This window comes from Channa argus, chromosome 20 (genome assembly GCF_033026475.1).
Source record: "Channa argus isolate prfri chromosome 20, Channa argus male v1.0, whole genome shotgun sequence".
NCBI lineage: Eukaryota > Metazoa > Chordata > Actinopteri > Anabantiformes > Channidae > Channa > Channa argus.
In genome coordinates this window covers 10135305-10157566 of record NC_090216.1, presented here as the reverse complement: position 1 = coordinate 10157566, position 22262 = coordinate 10135305, and the positions used below count along the sequence as shown (strand labels likewise).

The 22262-nt window shown below is 36.7% G+C and overlaps 1 protein-coding gene across 1 annotated transcript in view; it reads left to right on the top strand.

Moving 5' to 3' along the window:
* The window catches only part of LOC137105966 (protocadherin-15-like), a 157045-nt gene that overhangs the window by 114127 nt on the left and 20656 nt on the right, over positions 1–22262 (top strand). Inside the window, exons 29-35 of the mRNA XM_067488842.1 lie at positions 4407–4534; positions 10184–10414; positions 10725–10813; positions 12320–12496; positions 12993–13211; positions 14499–14507; positions 16055–16165. Of these exons, the coding sequence (XP_067344943.1) occupies positions 4407–4534; positions 10184–10414; positions 10725–10813; positions 12320–12496; positions 12993–13211; positions 14499–14507; positions 16055–16165 (964 nt within the window). The remainder of the gene's footprint in view (positions 1–4406; positions 4535–10183; positions 10415–10724; positions 10814–12319; positions 12497–12992; positions 13212–14498; positions 14508–16054; positions 16166–22262) is intronic.

Below are 22262 nucleotides of genomic sequence, written 5' to 3'. Positions count from 1 at the left end.
TAAATGAATATCTACTGGAGCTCAAGTGTATTGGACACAGAACTAAACGTTGCAAATCTGTGCTGAGTAAAAGAAACGGGTGATGTACATTTTTGGTAAATGTGCAGTCTGTGCACTCACAATGCAATCTGTATAGACAAATTGTTGAACTACCCGTGGATGTTTATAGAGACATGGTGATGAAATTAGAGTCATGAAACAATACATGACATATCAAAACACATCCTGATTTCAAATGAATAAGTAAAGGCACAGAAGTAATATTGGAATTAGCTATGTACAGTACTTGCATTGGAAATAGTCCCTGAGATATGTGACTAATTCTTATGTATCAATGTTAAACTGCATGTTACTGTCTTAACTGGTTCTTTATATACAGTTTTGTTGTTTAGCCCAGTTGTTCCCATCCTAGGGGTCTCTTACCTTCAGAATAAAATATATCTCTTATGAGGTGATTAATGTTGTCTGATGCAGCATATTAATTTATTATTTACAAACCTCTGTTATCTTTGATTTTGTCTTGGTGGTTGTGTTTGTGAATATTTGTACCTCTTTTGGTTCTAAGACATTATTCAATTTAAACATTCTTAGAGGTTTAGATGTAAAATATAGTTTTTGTGTGATTGTAAATAGGGGAAAAGAGGCTTCAGATTAACACACTTTTTCTGTAACCTGTCACAATCCAAAAAAGACTTGATAAGTGATTTATACATTGCAAGTTTAATACTAAAATAAATTTAGTTAAGTAGAAGTATGGTATAAAGTACAGTAAATAGGGAAAAAGCCAAGTTCAAGTTCCTTAAACATAAATGAATGTCTTTTTGTTTTACACTTACGTTACATCTTAATGTCTTTCATTTTAAACCTCTTTGTCAATCTCTCCAAATATGAAAAGAATTTTCCTTAGGTTGCATGTGGGAGGAAAGACAACCAAGTTTTCATGGTTTTAATTGAAACTATAACTGAAGTGAAAATAATTCTTACTTCTTAATTCTTCTTCTTAATTAGTTTCTTACTTGTTTTCCTCAGCTGTTCCTTGTTCTTGCTGCCTCTTTTTAAATGTCTGTCTCAGCTGGTCATTTTCCCTTTACTTCCTTTCGAAACATATCTGCATTTTTCTTAATTGATCCTAATCTGCCTGGGTTTTGTCCCTTCTTCTGTAATTATAGTGTTTACCACATCCTGTTCTCATTTCATCTAGCAATTTTAATTTACACATTCTGCAGGAATTACAACAACAAATCATTGTAGTCATTAACAAATCTCCTTCAATACTTGTTGATATGCATTTTAATCAGGCACGAGATCAATAGGATTCTAACAATGTGTTAAACCAATTTTTCCCAGTCAAGTGAATGTTAGAATCGTAAGTAGACATTTTGTTTGGGTGTCTCAGGATGGCTGTGGTAGATAAGCAGACTGTTTGTATCTGCGTGTTTATGTTTTGCTTTTGCCAGGCCAATTTTTCTATTTATTTATTTATTTTGATTGCTTTGTTTTGCTTTTTGAGTAAAACTCAAGCTGGGTACTATCTTGGGATATGTTATTTCTTTCTGACATATGATTCACCCTTGGTGTTCACAGTTTGTATTACAGTTTTACGTGGGTGTGATTCAGAATTCCCTGTTTGGCAAAACAACTAAATGTTTCACTATTGAACTGAATATGAGAGAGAATCATTGGCACAATATTCTCTCATATGCTGAATATTGTATGTAGTGTCATTTAATTACAGCAGTGTCTAAAATATTTTAAATAGTATATGATAAAACAATAATAATAAATAGCATGTCTTTGTGTTTGTAATTTTAAAAAGTCTTTCAGTATCCATGATGAAAACATATTTAGAATGTAGAAAAAAATCTGACCTTTTTTTTTAAAAGGCCATATTTATTTTTTTATATTCATGACTGATGTTTTTTATTGTCAGATAGCTTAAAGCAGAGTTACCTCTCTTTTATGTATTTTTTAATATAATTAATTGTTTTGTGCTCAGTAAAAAATATATAGGTGCTATAAAATGTGTCAATTTGTACACAGAGATGCTTGCACATACAAAACTGATACTACTTGACTGGTATCGGCCTATTGGCAAAAAAGACATAATTCACCGATGCCACAGCCAAATGTTTTAAATTTATTAATTTTGCTGCCTTAAAACCTGCTGGCTTAAAACCAAATAATCTGTCATGTGAAATAAGGTTGTCAAAGTTGTGAGGATAAAGACCTAAAAGATTTTAAAACAGTTCACTTTTTACAATAAAGATTTATAAAAACCAAAAATGGTTTTGTAATCCGTTGTCCTCCAGATAAAATTAAAATTCTAAATTACAATTGGTGATCCGTAATTTCATACGTAGATTTTTCAGTTGTGCTTGACTCCAAAGTAACTTTGGCTTGTGCAAGAGAGATTAGAGAGTTTTGGAAGTGAAGCAACATCTTTCGGTCATTACTCACTTTGCTCATTACCTACTCATAGGTATTGAAAAAAATACGCAATTTTTTTTTAAATCAGGTATTGTATATTTTTTTGCCAAACTTAGATGAGTAGTTTTTATTTATGAGATAGTACTGTACTGTGTTTTTTCTCACTGGTTTACAATGACACAACTGCTTTAAAATTGGGAACATTTGAATTCAAATCCTACCATTATGCCGTTGTCTGCAAATTAACAAAACCAGCTTTTCAGAGACTATCTTTGCTTTATTGTTGTTATTTGATGCTCACCTTTTGGGAATGGGTTGCAACTTGAGGCTGTTCAGACATTGTCAGGTCAATTCTTACACTGGTCACCAATCTCTAGAAAGGGAAAGAAACAGCAGTGCCAATTTATTCCGGTTGCATTGATATTATTACTTCAGGTAGCTACTGCAGTTGTAAAGCATTTGGGACCTGTAGCTGCTTGTAGATGGTATCACTACATGTGCAGTTCTGTATAGCTACTGTTACTTTTCTTGTCAGTGTGTTACACAAGTTGGATCTGTGCTCCCAAGTTTTGAACTGCAGGCTGATACTAGTGGAGCTGCAGCTCCACAGTGGGGTGATACTGGTGTTAACAATGCATGCATCAGTGACTGTGTTTGTCCCTATCAATGCAGTGTTTGCATTTTACAGTATTGTTTACTTATTTGCCATATGTCTTCCTTAGTTTTGAGGTTTTTCACATACATCACCAAGTCAAATGAATATTGGGCATCGTGTTGGTCATGCAGTCACTACTGTTTTAAAATTTATTTTCTTTGGTGGGAAAATTGTCATTCAGGAGGCTGATGACTGAACTTCATGCCAATGTTGTGTCAAAGACCATCAAGATGGGTTTTCTCTAAACATAACATTATGTGAGCCAACTTGTTAGATAAGGTATCCTAAAAACTGCTGCTAATTATAACTAGCTGCTAATATCAGTTGATCCAAAGCGTCTGTATTTAGCTAGCAAGAGCATCAACTGAAGATATTTTGGCAGTTACTAATAATGGCATTGACTGTAGTTTTTTTTACCCATTTCTTTGGCATTTAAGGCCAACTCTTGTCTATTTTATGGTGTCTCTATATGCTGAATGTAAAGGTAAAAATCTCAGTGGGGGAACAAGTGACACAAACAGAACAGGCTGGACTCCCACCCTATCTACTGATGTCACTTATCTGAATGGTGAAATCACGGAGATAAATGTGGACTGACTTCCACAATTAGGTATAGATGTCTCATATAGTTTACTTCTTGGCATGTTTACTTAAATTCTAAACTGTTATACAGCATTTTTTTTGACTACCAGGATTCTGTATTAAAGTCAGATATTAAAAATCTTTAAGATCCTTGATGTCTACAAGTAGTAGAAATCAGGGTGGGTGAGAGATGTTATGTGACAGCCAACAGCTGCACAATACTCGCTTTTTTTAGGTAGTTGTAAATAGTTATAAAGAGATCAGGATTTAGCACTTGATCAGCCACAAGCAATGAGTGAGCACTTACATACAGCATAGAAAAGCGCTATATAAATGTAGACCATAGTAGACATACATCTGTAGTACCACAATTGCCTAATACAACAAAGTCTTCTCTGGCTCAGTGCTCCCTGAAATTCCCTCCACAAATATTTTGTATTTATCTCAGTATCTGCAAAACAGTTGAAAAGCAAAATGTCAGGGACATGATCAGGATAAATAGTGACACATCCAATATAGCAGAATTAGGGTGTCATGTGACCTGATGACATCAAATGAAAAACCTCAAAAAGACAAATTCTCCAAATTAAATTCTTTGTTGTAGGTTAAGCAACTCTTCTCTTCTGTTTAACACAAAATAATGTTTGGACCTCAAAGAAGTTCATCTTTTCTACTGATTGGAATACTAAATGTAAAAAACAAATTCAAATGAGTAAATTGTTTTTGTGTGTTTGTGTCTTAGCTAACACAGCTAAGGTGTTGATTGACATCCAGGATGAGAACGACCACCCACCCATTTTCACCAGATCTCTCTACATGGGAGGGGTTGCTGAAGATGCCAAAACTTTCACTTCTGTCTTGCAAGTACAGGTAAAAAACGGACAGGACATAAACTGATGATGAAAAGAGTAATGGATGCACATTAAAGCTGATCCAGTCTGAACCTGTCATCAGGTCAATTGCAACTGCCATTGCAAATTAGGTGTATTGGTAAAACTTCCAAAGTTTCATTTGTTTGCAATGAACAAATTAAACAAGAACAATTTAAATAGCTCAACCCAACCAATGTTAGAGCAACTTTTAACTGCTGCAGTCCAAAAGCACAAGAAGAATTGACTCCAGTATGCTGAAATCCTATAAGCAAGCCAGTAAAGGTTTGGGATTGTTCAGCAATGATATAAAACTGGAACTTTTCTGGCCTATGAATCAGCATTAAGACTGGAAGAAGAAATATAAAGCACAAAAAAATAGAAAACACACTACCTACAGTGAAGCATGGTGGTGGCTCAATGATGCACTATGGCTACATTGCTTCCGCTGGTACAAGAAACCTGCAGCGTGTAGAAGGCAAGATGGATTAATTCAAGTATCATGACATCCCAGGCTTGGTTGCAAAAGCCCTGGAAAAACTGGCTGCTGTCACCCCAACCTGAACGCGATACAAAAATCACAAACTCAAGAATATTAGGAATGTAAAGAATGGGGCTAGATTCCTCATGACCTGTGTACAGCAGGTCATCACAGTAAAGGGTGCTCTACTAAGACAACTGTCATAAAGGGGTTGAGGAGTTTAGAGACTGTAGTAGTCATTCTGTGTTGACCTTGGAGTAATCACTTGTAACCATGTGTTGAGCTAATTAAATAGCTGGATTTGTTCATTGAAAACTGCTGAAAGTTTCTAATTTTGCCAATACATCTAATTTGCATTGGGGTTTAATATTTTAATTGCAATTATAAAATATTTTTATCAATACACAGTTAATTCTTCCTCCTTGTACTTGAAGAAATTTTTTGCTTTGTTCATTGTTTTTGTTTCATAGAAGATAATTTCAACTGTATTACAACTTTTGTATTGTATTAATTGCCCTTTTATTTGTCCCTTATTCTGTTACCAGTTCTTACTTTGAGTATATAAGACACAAAATACTGTGTCATGACTTGGTCACAGTGCCAGCAGACTCCAGTTCAGTGAAGGAACATGTCTGCCTCCATCTCTCTGTAAATTGATGCATTCCTTTGTTTCCTTTTCTTTTTAACTAACCCAGAAGAATTTCACAACAGTGCAAACAATTTAAGCACATTTTGTGGTGGTGGTGTATTATTTTTTCTGACCCAGAATGGGTCATGGAGCCCTCATTCAGCCTCTGTCTGAGAAGCAGCAATATCTTTTAATGAGCCTGGATGCCACAAGAGACTTGGGCAGGGTCTCTGCATGAAAGTATGGGCTTTAATATTTTATTACAGTTTTTAAGAACATTCTTAGATATCCCCACTTCAGTAAATTATGCACAGTGAGAGTGACAGGAAATATGGTTAAATACAGAACCTACAACCCCAATTCCTAAAAGGTCGGGAGAATGTGTAAATGTAAATAAAAAAAAAATGCAATGATTCGCAAATCTCATCAACCCATATTTTATTGTCAATAAAACCTAAAGAACTTATCAGATGTTGAAACTAAGACAATTTCCCATTTCATGGAAAATATTTTTTAATTTGATGGCAGCAACACATCTCAAAAAACTTCTTATAACAACTGTCTGTAAAGTGAGGAGACCAGTTTCTGGAGTTTTAGGAGAGGAATGTCGTCCCATTCTTGTCTGATGCAGGATTCTAGCTGCTCAACAGTCCTGGGCCTTTGTAGACATTTATTTATTTATTTATTTGGTTTTATGATGCGGCAAATGTTTCCTATTGGTGAATGGTCTGGACTGCAGGCAGGGCAGTTCAGCACCTGGACTCTTCTGCAACGCCATGGTGTTGTGATGGATGCAGTATGTCGGTTAGCATTATCTTGCTGAAATATGTAATGGATGGTTCCTCTCCTCTATAGTCCACGGCGTCCATGTTTTCCAAAAACAATGTCGAATTTTTGTTAATCTGACAACAGAGCAGTTTTCCATTTTGTCTCTGACCAATTGAAATGAGTTTTGGCCCAGAGAACACGGCTGCGTTTCTGGATCGTGTTCTTTTTTGCGAGATACAGCTTCAACTAACATTTGTGCATTGCACTGTGAACCGTGTTCACAAACAGTTATTTCTGGAAGTGTTCCTGAGCCCATGCACTGATGTCCAGTAGAGAATCATTCCTGTTTTTAATGCAGTGCTGCCTTAGGGCCCAAAGATCCTCTAGTTTTAACCTTCAGCCTTTAGCCTCGCACACAGAGATTCCTCCTGATTCTCTAAATCTTTTTATGATATTAAATACTGTAGATGGTGGGATCTTCAAAGTCTTTGCAAGTTTTATGTTGAGGACATTGAACATTTTTTTTTATTGTTTTTTTGGTTTAAGCTGATGTTTGTTTCAGATTGGTGAAACTCTGCTCAGCTTTATATGCTAGAGACTTCAGTCATGTTACTGACCTGTTGCCAATTAACCTAATTAGTTTTCCAGCCTTTTGTTGCTCCTTTTTTGAGTTGTGTTGCTGCCACCAAATTCCTCCTATTGCTATGAGCTACTATTATCCATAAAATGGGAATTATGTTTTCCATTCTGTTTTTATTTACATTTCACACATTTTCCCAACTTTTTTGGAATTGGGGTTATACAGCACAAAGTCATATTTAAAATCACAAGTATAAAAAATTTGCATTTCTCACATATGAATCTGGTATTAAAGTACTATTCCTCTTCTGCAGTCACCTGAGGTAGTGTTAAGACCATATTTGGCTTAATTTACAGTAACCTGCTTTACAGTCATGTGACTCCTATTAATACTTAATAATAGACTGACAGGAATAAATTATTGCCTGCTAGGTCCAATCACAACAGGGAGAGGCAAGAGATCTGGAAGTTGGAAGGAAGAGAGAGGATTGATGGTTAGATAAAGATAACTGGCTTCCTGCTGTGAGACAAACTGACTGGATAGAAGAAGGCAGGGGTGACATGCATGATTCATGGGTGGATGAATAGATGGAGTGGCGGGGTGACTAGAAAGATAGACAGGGTTGCTGGCAGCACACTTGCTAACATTTAGATGAAAGACTGAGTGAAACAAATGATGGACAGAGATGGTTTCATTCAAGTATAACTAATTCCATCACATCTGTCTGAAGCATGAGTGTTGTCTTAATGAGGTGTGTGTGTGTGTGTGTAAAGCGCTGCATTTTCATATCTGTACACATTTCTTCAAGCTGGAGAGCCATGCCTGCAGAGTGTACGTGTTCAAGTATGCACAAGGAGGAGTTCATCTGTCTTTTTGTCCCTTAGAGGATGCCAGAATACAGATATTGATTGGATTGCAGATGAGTCTCACATTAGCAAACCTACTCGTTACCTCTGAAGATTTTTATTCCTCTAAATCAATTTGTGTCAGATTTTGTCTTTCCTCAACATCACTGTCACTTTTCTCACCACAAGCAATGCAAATGCAGACTTGTAAAATTATCAGTCTTTCTTTCTCCAGCCTTCCCTTCTGGAGGGTGTTCAAAATTAAAAATATACCTGCTATAATAGAGCTGCACTGGTGTGAGTGCCTTGCTACAGATACTGGTATGCTATCAAAGTCCAGTATAAAATTATTGTGTGTTTTTTTTTTTTTACTTTTTTCAGATGACAAAATGCAACAGAACAATAGAAAGTTATCACAAAAACTGCCATTTTATTTTATGACAATCTCATGGCAAATAATAGATAAACAATTTTCTTGCTATTTTGTGCCTGGGTAGATGATATTTTGCAGCAAAGTTGACACTTTTCGATTTTGTCCCAGCTGTTTTGTTGACCGTTTAGTTGTTTTTTTTCACCATACAATCTTAAGCACAACCTTCCTTAGCAAGTAATTTAGTAATTTTGGGAAAATTATTTTGAATGAGGTTCCATTCTCCAGGGTATTCAGACTGGTTACTTTTATTTTGACTTTTTATTTATTTATTTTTTTATTATTATTTTTTTGTCCAAATGTGCCAAAATGCAGTTTGAGCAAGATGTTTAAAAACACTGGCATGTCTAAGGTACTTGCTAATGTTGTTAAAGTGCTAAAGTGGTTTATTAATTTGGGAAAGTAGTGTCACCTGGAGCTACCACTATGGTGAAAAGCAGACTTTGAACTTTTCATTTCCACTTCCAGCTATCATGATGGCAAAGAGAGGTCCTTCATATAAATTACTTGTAGATTAAATAGTCTATATAATACTCCTTGTTTTCGAAATACACTTTTACACAAGAAATCAACATATTTAATCATATATTCTAAGATAATTGTATATTCATTCATTTATTTAGATAGATAGATAGATAGTCCTTTGAGCTTATCCCATGAGTGTCGCAACAGCAGATCATTGTCTGCATGTTGATTTGGCACAGTTTTTACGCCGGATGCCCTTCATGACGCAACCCTCCCCAATTTCTACTGGGCTTGGACCGGCACTGCACAGCTGGGGATGGGAATGGGCTGTTCAGGGGTTCAGTGTCTTGCTAAATGTATACATTGTGTAAAGATAAAGTCAGACTTTATCTTTGCATACAAATTGCTGTTGATTCTAAAATTTTACTTATTTTTTTACAGCTTGAACTCAACGCAAAAATCAGTGGTTTTTAGTGTTCATCCCCACTGTTACCAAGTTTGAATGCACTACATAATCAAAACTAGTTTAGAATTCATATGTACATGCATTTGGGACACTGCTACACTTATATTCAGGTCTTTACTCCACATCTGTGCTGTTTAACAGGTAGTTGATTTTACTGCAGGTATTGATGTCTGTCTTATCTAAGCTGCTTCTCACCTCAAAATATAAAATAGCTCTGTACATTTGTTCTTCTCTCGTTTCTCATCCTTCTATATGATTGGCTCTTTGTTTTCCGTATTTCTTTTCTTCACTTTTCCCATTCCCATTTCCCCGTAATTCCTGGTCATAAGAAGAATATATGTTTTTGTTTCTGACTATTTTAGTGTTAACTTTGATGTGATGGCTGTCTCTGAGCTGTAGTCTGTTCTCCCAGCCCTTCTTGTAAAGGCCCAGGAATAAATCAATGTCTGTCTGAATGTGTGTCTGTTTGATGGCAGTGTGAGGTTTGTATATATATGTGTGAATGAAGAAGAGACTTGATAGTTAGCCAAAATAAAAGAACAGATGAACAGACCTCCATATATCTCAAAACACCAGTTTACCCCCTACTGCTAAGTCAGAGTACTACACCAAACAATACTGAAAGTCTTCTGAATAAGCATCAATATGATGTGGTGTTAGGGGAGAAAAATACAAGACAGGATATCAGCCCTAAACTAATCAATATATATGACAGAGCCCCGTATTGATCAGCTGCTCAAACTCAAAACCATAATGATAAGAGGATGGATTGCTGAAAGTATGTATTATCATACAGTAATTATAATAATCACACATAATTTGTTGGAATGATAATGACAGCCATGACTTGATCACACTTGTTTGTTTGTACGATGATAAAATTTCATGATAATAGTGATCATGATGACATGGTAGTAGTGTTGTGATGATTGTGATTGTGGTAATGATACCATCTAGTGAGAGAGTCTTATTTTCCTAACTTTTCAGGCTCTGGACAAAGACACTGGTAACTACAGTTCTATGATCTATCGGCTGATCGTTCCCCCTCCTGCTGGTAAAGATACAAAAGACAACAAAGACGGCTTTATCATTGATCCCTACAGTGGCGTGGTGAAGACTGCAATTATGTACCGCAACATGAGGAGGTCGTACTTTAAGTTTGAGGTGGTTGCTACAGACAACTATGGCCAAGGGCACAGCAGCAAGGCAGATATCGTGGTGTGCATATTTACATTTTTGACTTTGATTTTTTTATATTCAACGTTTTCATTGAAACAACATAATTTGACTTCACTGCATGGAGATATATGATGCTCCCACAATGGCCTTTAAGTAGATAAAAATGTGACTGAAAATAAATGCAAATTGTCCCAATCTTGAAGCATAAACATGGGAGATATAATCTTTACAAATCGAAAGCATTTCCCAGTTACGTAGGTGGCATCAGATAAGGTTAAGTAAAATTATTCACAGTTGAACATACAGTTAATTGCTTAAGTACATTTGTATTTTTTGCTCTCTTGTGTAGGTGTCAGTGGTGAACCAGCTAGACATGCAGGTGGTTGTATCAAATGTCCCTCCAACTTATGTGGAGAAAAACAAAGAAAAGCTTCTCAGGTAAAATACATTACTGTACTTATCTGTTATTCTACCTTGTTTTTTGATCACTTCAATGAAACTTTTGGCTTTTCAAGGTGCTGCTAGCATTAGAGTTGTTTGGATGCATGAGTGAAGATGATAGAGCTGTATTCCGCTCCTCAACTCAAGCTAAATGCCCAGTGAAAGTAGTGACCCTTACTTGTCAGAGGTACAAAATTAAACACAAACAAAGAACTAAAAATGGCTCCTACACTGTTGAGTCAGAATCTCTAGTATATCTATAACATATATAAATAAGTATAAAAAACAACAACAATATTACATATTTCTATTTGAGAATCACAGTTTGGTATTGAAGAAGGTGTGCATTAAATTAAAAGTAATAATTTATTTAATGTCATTCAAGGTTTTACAGTCTGTGGTTTTGTCCTATCTGTGGTTTGTCTGTGCATATGTCTATGCAAAAATAATTCTAAGTGTAATTGCCACCTTAGGGAAATCAACAAGACTGGTTAAAGAGAAAAAACTGTTTCAAGTTTAAAAATAGTGCTTTTGTCATAATGAAGTGCCCTAGTAAGAGTAAAGTTGTTATCAAGTGTTATGTTGAACTAGAACCCACACAGGGACTGCAACAGGGACATGCATCAGACTGCCACAGTTACAGAGCAAACATTGTTTATGTAATAAAGACACCGAGCTGTGGTTACAGATGAAGTTCATTATATATTTTATTATATTTAGTTGATGCTTTCGCTTGCCTTGTGTGCGCTTATGTGAATATATTTTTTCAGGAATGTTTTTAAACTAGATTTTTACAAAGATTTTTGAAGTTTTACTTCTTGTTGTTACCTTCCAGCTGGCTCATCCATAATCATCCTCCACTTTCTAAAATATTATGTCTATGCTAAAAATATTTGGCACTTGAGCCCTGAAACTGCCTTATTGGTTGCTTAAACATGAAAGATTCTCACTTTGCCCCAGTGGCAAGAATTTGTTTTAAAATGTTTTGTGAATGAATTAATATCACCTACCTCCATTTTTATTCATTTGAAGTAAGGGAAGATTTTGATACTAAATGTAAAATTAACTATTCTGTGATATATCTGCCTTACCGGTAGCTCTTTCTACACTGGTCTGACAACCACTGCACTGTAGCCTAGTCAGGCTGTTGCTTCCTTAAGCTTCACATATACAGCTTGAAAATGATGTTTTAAAGCATTTACTATCATTTCTAACCACCTCAGTGTCTCTCTCACACTCACAGACACACACTTTAGTGGGACCATTCCTGCTCTGAGCAGGTGTTTCTGGAGTAACCAAAATCAGTATTGTACAATATTGTATATTGTATTACCTGACAGGATTGAAAACATTTTTGTGGTGTGTGTGGTGTGACCAGAGTCCGACGTTTTTGGTGTTTTAAAGTACATGCTTGTGTGGGTAATAGTGTCTTTTTGAATACATGTAAACATAGGAACCAAATGTGTAACCTTGAACTCTAAAATAAATTTCATTTCATTTCAGTATTTTGGAGCACTACGTACAGGATCAGATACCAGGAGCCAAGGTTGTTGTGGAAAACATTGGTCCCCATAGCTCTGGTGATGGAAGAGAGCAGGATGACTACACCAAGTCAGACGTCATGATTTATGCTATCGACCCGCTGACAAATCGAGCTGTATCTAGACAGGAACTCTACAAGTAAGAACGTTGCCAACAAATCCAATGAAATGCAAAATGGCAGCCCTCCAAAAGCTTTATAATAAACAAGACAGGACCCCTAAATTACTTCTTAATTAAGTTATTTTTAAAGTAATTGGCTTCAGTTAGTTGTTTGGAATGCAGCTTCTAATTAAAAAGAAGAGTTCTTAATATGTTTTTTCGGTCTTCACTTTGAGTAAGAGTAACTTTAAAGGTTAGAAGAAATGCAAAGAAACGGATAACTAGAAAGTCACAAGTAACAGGGCTTTTTGCACATTTAACTTGTATAACTTGGCCCTAGTTGGAAACAGGCTGACTTAGTGACCAGTGTGCTGAATGGCAAGCTGTTGGACATCTAGCTAGCTGGAATTCTAGTTTTCAACACCACATATTAACACTTACTTAATGTTGGCATTGCTTGCACTGTGTAATGGGGTAACATGCAGGGTTGCCAATTATAGACTGTCTCAGTGACATAACTGTTTTTCATTCCAAGATTTCTTCATGGTAAACTCTTGGACATCAACAAAGAGTTCCAGCCCTTCCTCCCTCCTGGTGGGCGGATTCTGGATATCCAAACCCCTGAAGTGGTGACAAGCGTAAAGAAAGCCGCGCAGGCTATTGGCTTCACCGAGTGGGCATTGTTGGCTATTGCAGTTATTATTATTATCTGCTGTGTCCCTGCCATACTGATTGTTATTATCACCTACAGACAGTAAGTATGAATTGTATTTAGTACCTTTTAAAAATATTTAAAATGTGCATGGTTATCAGAAACAACTCAAGGGTGACTTTCTGATATGCATCTATTTAAAGAATAAGGCTCATCATATTTAATAGTTTTATTTTCATCAAAATACCCAAGAGATAACTGTCACCATTACTAATTACAACTGATACCTGCGTAGTCTTGCAGTGCTATCCAGAAGCCAAAATGTTGCACTGGGTGACATACTGCTTGATTGCTATGAACATAGGCAATTCGATTTATCTGGAGTCAAGTCCACAGAGACTATCCTCCCAGTGTCATAAATAAGTCAGATAAACTCAATGTCCAGCTGTTTTAAAAAATTACAAACACCTTTAAAATGAAACAAGATGAGATTTGTGCGACAAAGGACATGCAGTTTGCTCCCACTGACAAGGTGAAGAGGTTAAAAAATATTGAGAGATGGAGTAAAATATGTGTTCTTAAAAATGTCAACCGCTAACTGATACACAACCTTCTCATTTTTTCTATATTTAGTAATGCTGCATGCTTAGTGAAGTGGGCTATACTCGAAAGTCCATAAGAAGCTATTAAATCTGTTGCATTTCAACAGCCCAGCATCAAATGACATCTTTTGAAACCTAATATTCTTTGTTATAGACTTTTGATGAAATCAATTTGGGTCCTCAAAACATGTCAAGTCTAAAAAAAGAAGAATTTGACTTCAAATGGGAATGATAACAAAGGAAACCTCATGTAGAAACTTTTTTTTTTTGTAGACCATGCAGACAAATAGACAAAGCTGACAGTCTCCCACAGGATGTCCTTTAGCGCTATTTATCATTTTATCACCTGGGCCACTCGCTTCCCTAGATGATTCAGCATAGCAGCCTTTCCCACAGAGCCAATTCTAATAGTTTGTTTAGCTAACCACCATGAAAGGCTATTAATTTCATCTGTCTCCCAAACACACATAAACAAGCACATACACACATTTAAAGTGGATCACTGCATTTTGGAGAAAGCTTGTGATCCCGCTGAGAGGAGAGACAAATAAGGGACTGAGGAAAGGAGAGGAGAGGAAATTTGATAAAAGGAAAACAGAGTAGTAATCACCAGTATAATAATAACTATTCTCTGATGCCAAACAACTTTAATGAAGACCAATTGTCTGGCTTTGATTGTAAATTACAATAAGTAAACCTGGCTAACAAGAGGTACTGTGTGATTTATGGTTGAAATATTCACTAATCTTTCTCTTTGTCTCTCTTCTGCTGCATCTGTTGCTACCAGATTCAAAGAGTGAGTACACCTTTCATATTCCCATGCTAAAGTATTAATGTTAGGTCTGTCCTTAGACACCTTTCATTATGATAAATCTGTTGACTTTTACTTAGATTAGGAAGGGCGGGGAAACAAAAAGGACAGTGGACAATCAAACAAATGAATTCTGAACAACATGGCATCAGTAAATGTCCAAGGCAGATGCCTTTATTTGAGCGTGCACGCGTGCACATTCGTGTATAAGTAAATGCCATTACCCATGAATAGATGAGGTTTTCTGCAACAGTCTTATTTAGTCTGGTATGAACGTTAGTTTACAGATGCTATTGGTTTCGTCAAAAATGTTGAAAATGAGTCTGAATATAATTTAAATTTAAATATTTTTCATAGGCTGGTACCAGCTCTGCTTTCATGCTCTCTTTGCCCACTTAGTTCAACCTACACTGTCATAGTGACCTTCTCAATTTATTCAGGAACTACCTTTAGTGGGCTTTTTTCCATAACTAAAAAAATGACTAGGGTCAAATTTAGGAACTTTTCAGCCAGACTTTATGTTCATTGAGATAAGTTTGTAATATTTCTCAGTAATTGTGCTCTCATATGGCTGTACCTCCAGCAGTGTGTTCACTGTGAGGGGGCAAGGGCAGTGGCATTTTCAGCCGACCAATCAACCCCTGCATGAACTTGCTTGAACTTGTCTCAATAAATTGCTTCCTGTTTGTTTTTGTTAAAGCTAAATGTAACCTGACTAATTTTTATTTTTTTTTTTTACAAGAGCTTCAGTTGAGAGTAAAATACTTTGGCTATAGTCAGAAATAAATTAACTTTGTGCATAACACACACTTTATTTCTTGGATTAATCAATAAGAAAAAACTGTTTTGTTTGAGGTTCTTATTTAAAGAGAAAGAAATTAATGTTTCTAAAATTATTTCTCTGTAGATCACCAGAGAGAAGATAAACAACAAAAAAGTATAATGCAAACTCATGTACAGCTAGGAAACTATATAGGGCTTAATATGGAGGGATCAGGGATCCTTGAGTGTTATCTCAGGTTTCCCCACAAAATCTAAAATTTCATTGAATATTAATATTTAAGATATTTTATTAAACTTTGAAACTGTATTGTGACATCCCTAGTGGGTACTTGGTACATAGTAGTTTTCACCAGATGATAATGATGTACTAAAAATGTGCTTATTACATTGCTATGTAATAAGCACTAAGTGCAGGTAAGGATGGTGTCTAGATGGGATTTCTAAAGTCAGAGAAATTCATTTGTTGGCCACAAACTTTAATGGCAATTCATCCAATAACAAAGATATTTCAGCCAGGATCAGCCAATGTTGGACTGACTAACTGACACGTTCTTCCTGAATATGTAGTTTTAATATTGTATATTTAGAAAAGTAAACTTTGTTGAAATGAGGAGAGACATGAATGGACTGGTGGTTACTTTAATGTCTGAAAAAGTTTTAACTGCTATTTTTATGACCATTTTCCTATTTCCTAAGGTCAGAATTTTACTTCAACTTATTCAACTTATTTTTTTCTCTGCTGCGTCCAGACGCCAGGCAGAATGTGCCAAAACAACTCGTATCCAGATGGCACTGCCACCAGGCAAACCTGGAGGAGGCACTGCCAACAACCTGTATGAAGAGCTCGGTGACAATGCCATGTAAGTGAAGTGTGAAAGTGGCATTTACATTGTTGAACCAAAACAGAGAAATTAGCTCAGATTTCTTTGGCTGTTAAGTTTCAGTCTTTCACAGTCTTTACTGCCTTGGGAGCTTTGTGGTGTCCACACATACAGTTAGGGCCACAACAGCCCACAATCTTTTTTTTTTTTATAGTCTTACAAAAGCAACAAGGAAATGAAAATAGCATAATCTACAACATAAATATAAATAAAGCTGGGTGCAATCATTTGCACTTCATTTAATTTGGGATAATATAAAATACCTATACCAGTTGAATGAGAATAAAATATTATGCTGATGAAAAAACTTTCTCTTTTTGACATTTTCAAAATAAGGGTATGCAAACCTTTGCAATCAACTGTAAAATGGAAGAAAATAATGCACACACATAATAATCATAAAATCATAAAATGCAGAATATACAGTACAAACAACTTTAACTCAGGCTATACCGTAGCATTAAGTTTATATACAGTGTTCTTAACTCAAGACAAGTGACGATTTTTGTAGTAGAAACTAGGTTGTAACAATGTAGAAAGGTTTACATGAATTACACTATTATCATTCTTGGTTGTGATGGATTTTTTTTTATTTCTTTTGAATGTGTGCACCTGGTAATTAAGCAAAACCCTATCTAGGGGTGGAGGCAACTCCTCTGGTGATCATCGGTTCACTACTTAATACACATCATCCTCAAACTTTTTCAACAAACATATTCACAGGTTAGCCAATAAACTAAAGTGTCCTCAAACATTTGTTGCATTTAAAGCTTTTTTCCTAAATTTCACATTTTGCAGTGGGCAGAGAAAGTGATATTCTGATGTGATGACACATCCTTGGATTAATCAGGCAGAGCCTTGTAACCCTACATCAGATTAACACAAAACAGCTCTGATTTTTGAATGCATTAAAAAGTGTAGATAAACCCTGCAATTTCATCTTCACAAAGTTCATTGATGTTCACCTATTTCTTAGTCAGTTTGCCTAATGTAATGAATATTAATATTGTCACTATACCAAAGCTAAATGAAGGTCAGTGATGTGCCCACAGAACAATATTTACTTTGAGTGCAGCCTCTCATAATAACTTCAAAACTTTCATTGGTTGTTGGCTTTCAGTAACACTGTAATCACTGTCATCATAAGCAAAACATATATTTAAGGCACATTTCTGAAATGCTTTCAGCAAAGTCTACTAAATTTATCCTTTCAGAAAGACCTTTTTTCTTCAACAGAGTGGAATATGAGTGTTTAATTTAGCAAGGAATTAGTTTTTGAAATTTAGTGCTGCTAATCATGAGGCCAAAGACAATAACTGGTAAAAAGATGCAATATTAATAAGATTTGTATGACTATGAATAATTGTTTCTCCAATAGTTTTGGCCTTTATCTCAACTCCTACAGTAACAATGCTGAAGGAACAGTTACCAAAGTACTTTATGCTACCACAAAAAATTGCTGCTTACAGCAAGATTTAGCCATTTAATTTTCACCACTTTCCCCATTTTAGTGTATATTATACCAAACTGTTTAATGCAGAGGCTCAGTTTCTTAGGCAGTCACCCATGGACCACAGGGTAAGTGGTTTGACTCTCATTCCTCCTGGCTCAGTGTCCTTGGGCAAGATACTGAACTGCAAGTTGTTCCCGGTGAGTCAGGTGAGGACCTTGCAGGCACCGCCATGAGTGTGTGTGTTGAGAATGAATGAGTGAATGGGAAACAACATTGTAAAGTGCTTTGGATAAAAGTTTCCCATTTAATGTCATGTCTTGCCAATTTCTGCCGGTTTAATTTGCGTTGGTTTAGTTAAACAGGAGTGACCATCTGTAGACAATACATTGTAAATTTATTTCGTCATATACACACATACACACCCACACATACACGCAAGAGAATACACACAGTTTATTTATAATTCATTACTGTTAGGTGTTCCTCTAAAGTACCTCTTATCAGCATTACAGGCATCACTGTTTTCCTGTCTGTCCTTCATATGCATCCACCCTCCCACTCTAACATGGAGCAATTCATATGCAAGATGGTAGACACTATCTCCAAATGATAACAAGGATTTTCCAACTGTGTGCAAGACTGTGTTTTGAGACTAACCATCCTAAACAGTCCTCTGAAAAATGTCTGTGGAAATGAACTTGGATATGAGATAATTGAAATAAATGTGGCTCATAATTTATAAAGACCACCCTGGGTGATAATTAATCATATTGATAAACTGCAGAGCATATTTAACTGTGGTGGGGAAGGTATTTTGTGTGTGCTGAGGGGTGTGTCTGTTCATGAAATAGGAACCGTAGGATTTCTTTTATAATATGTGTGTGTGTGAATATTGCAGGTTGGAGGAGTAGTAGTAAATCATTTTCAAAAAATATGGATCAGCAAAAGTTTTTTTCTTTATATTTATCAAACTGCTCATTTTCATTTATTTATTTTTTATAACTGTTGGCTGTTCACTCGACAAACTTAGGTAACTTTTTCAAAGAGCATTTTCAAAATACGTGCATCTTCCATTGTAAAGTCTTCTCCTTTAGTTTTGTCCAAAAAATATTCTGGTGTATTTTTAACACAAAGGACAATATCAAATATTTGCGGTGTTCATAGTAACTTAGTTTTTTGACAATTGTTTCCCTCTATTATCACATATAGTGGTTTACATTTAATGTCAGTTGACAGCAACCCTCATGATACTCTGTGAAATAGAAAATGTTATGATTGCACAATATTGAAACAACTTTGGAAAATTACAGTACTTTATAGAGGAAGATTATCTCTTTATTACCAGTACTTACTTACTTACTTACTTTCTTTATAAATCTATTGTAAATGAAACATCATACAGGAGACAACACTGACACATGATGAGCAAGTTGTAACTGGAAAGGTACCAGTGGTAATTTCTGACAGGCAACTGAAATACAATAAATGCCACTTGACTTGACTTGAGATAAATGCCAGTTTTACCCCCTGTGGATGGGAGTAGATGGCTGTTCTGGGACAAAACATTTACCAGGTGTGGATGTACCTCATAAAAATGGCACGGTAAAATAAAGCAGAACAGCATTAATGCACAACCAACCATCCTAGATTAATTTAATGTGAGAAGAACATTTGTCAAATGGTGGAACAAATAACAAAAGTCATCCTTGTGTCCCCCTGCATTTTTGGTTCATACTGTATCTTACTACTATAATTCTTTTATTTCACTATTGGAACATTTTAACACCAATCATCATTTCATCACTCCTCTTTTGCTGTTCTCATATTAACTGATGTCTATCTTCTCTTGTTCTGATTCATTCACCTTTTTCATGACTGACAGACAAACGTGAGTAGGGTGCTAAATAATGTTTTACTTCTGTAGCTAGTTTGCCCTATGCTTTGATAGTTTTTAGTTTTGTTTGTTTCTTTGCTTACCAGTGATTACTGTTGTTTTATATAAGGTGATAGACCCTATAGCAAAGTTGCTCTATGTTAATTGTGCATTTTACAGATCAATTATGATTGATACTGTAACTCTGGTAAACTGTATTGGCTGCCTTAACATAGACATAGCCATAGAATTTTAGCAGTCTTTAGCGTTCCTTTAGAGTCACAGACTACATCTAGCTGTTCAGCACATCTTCAGCTAGAGACAAGGATATAATCAGCCCATTGCTGGCAGGATCTGCATACTCCCAGAACTTGTCTATCTCTGCCCCAACAGAGCTGGCATTGTTTATAGTCATGATGCAGTTGTCTTTGTAGCACACTGCTTTTAACATGAGTAAAATCTATTTGCATTCTAATCCTTTGTATGTCAAGACTGTTTTAGTGCTCCCGATCTCTTGCCGCTTTAGTAACGGTACAGAAATAAATTCTGCTAACCTTTAAGGTTCCCTCATCTTTTTCCTCTCATTCATCTGTTAATGTGTCCTTTCCTTTAAATGAACCTCTCTGGCAGACTTTCTTTGTTTTCTCTGAGTTTTTAGCACTCTGTGTAAACCTTGGTTTCCCCTTATATTTAATTATTTATATTTAATTTGACTATTCTATGCATTATTTCACTTTCATTTAAATTCCTCCCAATCCCCATCTCCCTCTTCTACTGATTTTGAACTATGATTTATATAATTCTAACTTTTACATTTACTATACTGCCTTCTTGTTTCTTCTGTCAGTTACAATTATTTTTCTATATTCTTCCTATTTATTTTTCAAATTTTTTTCCCTCCATCCCTGTATCAGCCACTCAAATCATAGTGGTGGAGGAAGTGGTGGCAGCTTGGATGAAAGCGACCGCCAACGTCTGATCTCAGATTTTGCCACAAGAGCGATTGCTGCTCATCGCCAGTGCGTTGCCAACGGTGGCGTACTCAACAAACTGCCCAAGTCTGAATCCAGCATCACCTTTCTCTCTGACGAGAACCCCCTGACTATCAAAAATCCCATCTACCATGAGGATGGGACTTTAAGTAGCCCAGACACTCTTGGAAGAAGCCAGAGGAGAAGAGACCTACTTGGGAATTTCTCGCCTTCGAGAAAAGGTCTTCGAGAGGCTTGGATAAGGCTCAGCTCTCCTGGAGGCAGTGACAGCGGATGGGGATCTGGGGGTGGACACAGCTGGACTCTTCCATCAAGACTACACCGAAGAGACATGTATGATGCTTTGAGACGCCAAGTAGTCATGGATCCTGTGCAATGGGAGCTGGAGCTTCTAAAGGCTGAATTCAAGGAGAGTAAAGATGCTGGTCTGGATTCAGGCTTTGATCGTGGAATGGACTTAGACTTAATGGGAAGCCCAAGTCTGGAACCCAAGCTAACAGTCAAAGAACAAGCCAGGCAATTTGAGCAACAGGCACTCCAGGAAATGAGGCAAAGACAAAACAGAGATTCACGAGGATCTTTGTCACCTGATATTTTACTTTCTGTTTTTCCAGAGTCTCCTCAGCATCACAAGCACACGCCCACCCACAGTATGCCGACTGCTCCGAGCCAAGATGGCCCCCCAAGTATTATTGTTACTCACAGTGATGGAGGGACCCCTCCACCAAGTCATAAGCCAACTCCACCAGTCCTGCGGCGCTTTGGGGCAAATTTAACAGGAAACCAGATGGTGGAAGAGAGACTTCAGGTCCATTTAGAGGTTATCCCTGATCCTCCTTCAACACCGCCACCACCTCCACCTCCTCCACCTCCTCCTTCACCTCCTCCCATCTCTGCTCCTTTCCCTCCTTCATCTACTCCTACGCATCATCCTTCCCCAAATCCCCCTCTCCCCCTTCCTTCATCTCCTTTCAGCTATACAGAAACACAGGCTCCGGTACCTGCTCCTCCCCCGCCACCACCTCTTCCTCCCCCTTTGTCACCTTCACTCTTACGTCCATCTACATTTGTCCTTCCATCCCTCTTAGCTGCACCAGCCCTGCGGCCTGTTTCCCTCCGGCAGCCGCCACCCCCCCCACCTATGGAGCCTGAACCTCCCCGAAAAGAGCTGAAAGGTATCTTAAAAAACATTCAAAACATCGCAGACATTGAGAAGTCGGTGGCGAACATGTTCAGCCAGATAGATCAGAAACAGATCCCACTCAAAAAGGTCATGAAGAGTCGGGCCTCTATAGATTCTCTTGATTCTCTTGACTCCTTGGATGCATCAGCAGCAGCAGGAGGAGGAGAAAGGGAGGGAGGAGATGGAATTAAATTAGAAGCAAGAGGAGGTTGTGGAGGTGAAGAGGATCCTTCACCTCCCCAGATTCAGGTGAACCCAAACATGAACTCTATCGTGGAAGAGCTTGAGAAACGATTCCCCTCTCAGTCTACAATGCTCTAGCCTTTGCTTCTCTCATAAAGAAAGCACACAAAAGGGAATTTCTTAATATTGTTTCATATTTGCTGAGAAGCTGTCAAGGAACTGAAGCTCAAAATAGCTCAGTTTGATGCTGTGAGGATTTTTTATATACTATGCTATGACTGTGCTCTTTCAACATGACTTTGTACTTCTTGTATAAAATACAAAGAATGAGGCCTAATATCAACTCTATAGACAGAAGAAAAATGTTTCTTTATTTATAATGTGACGCCTGT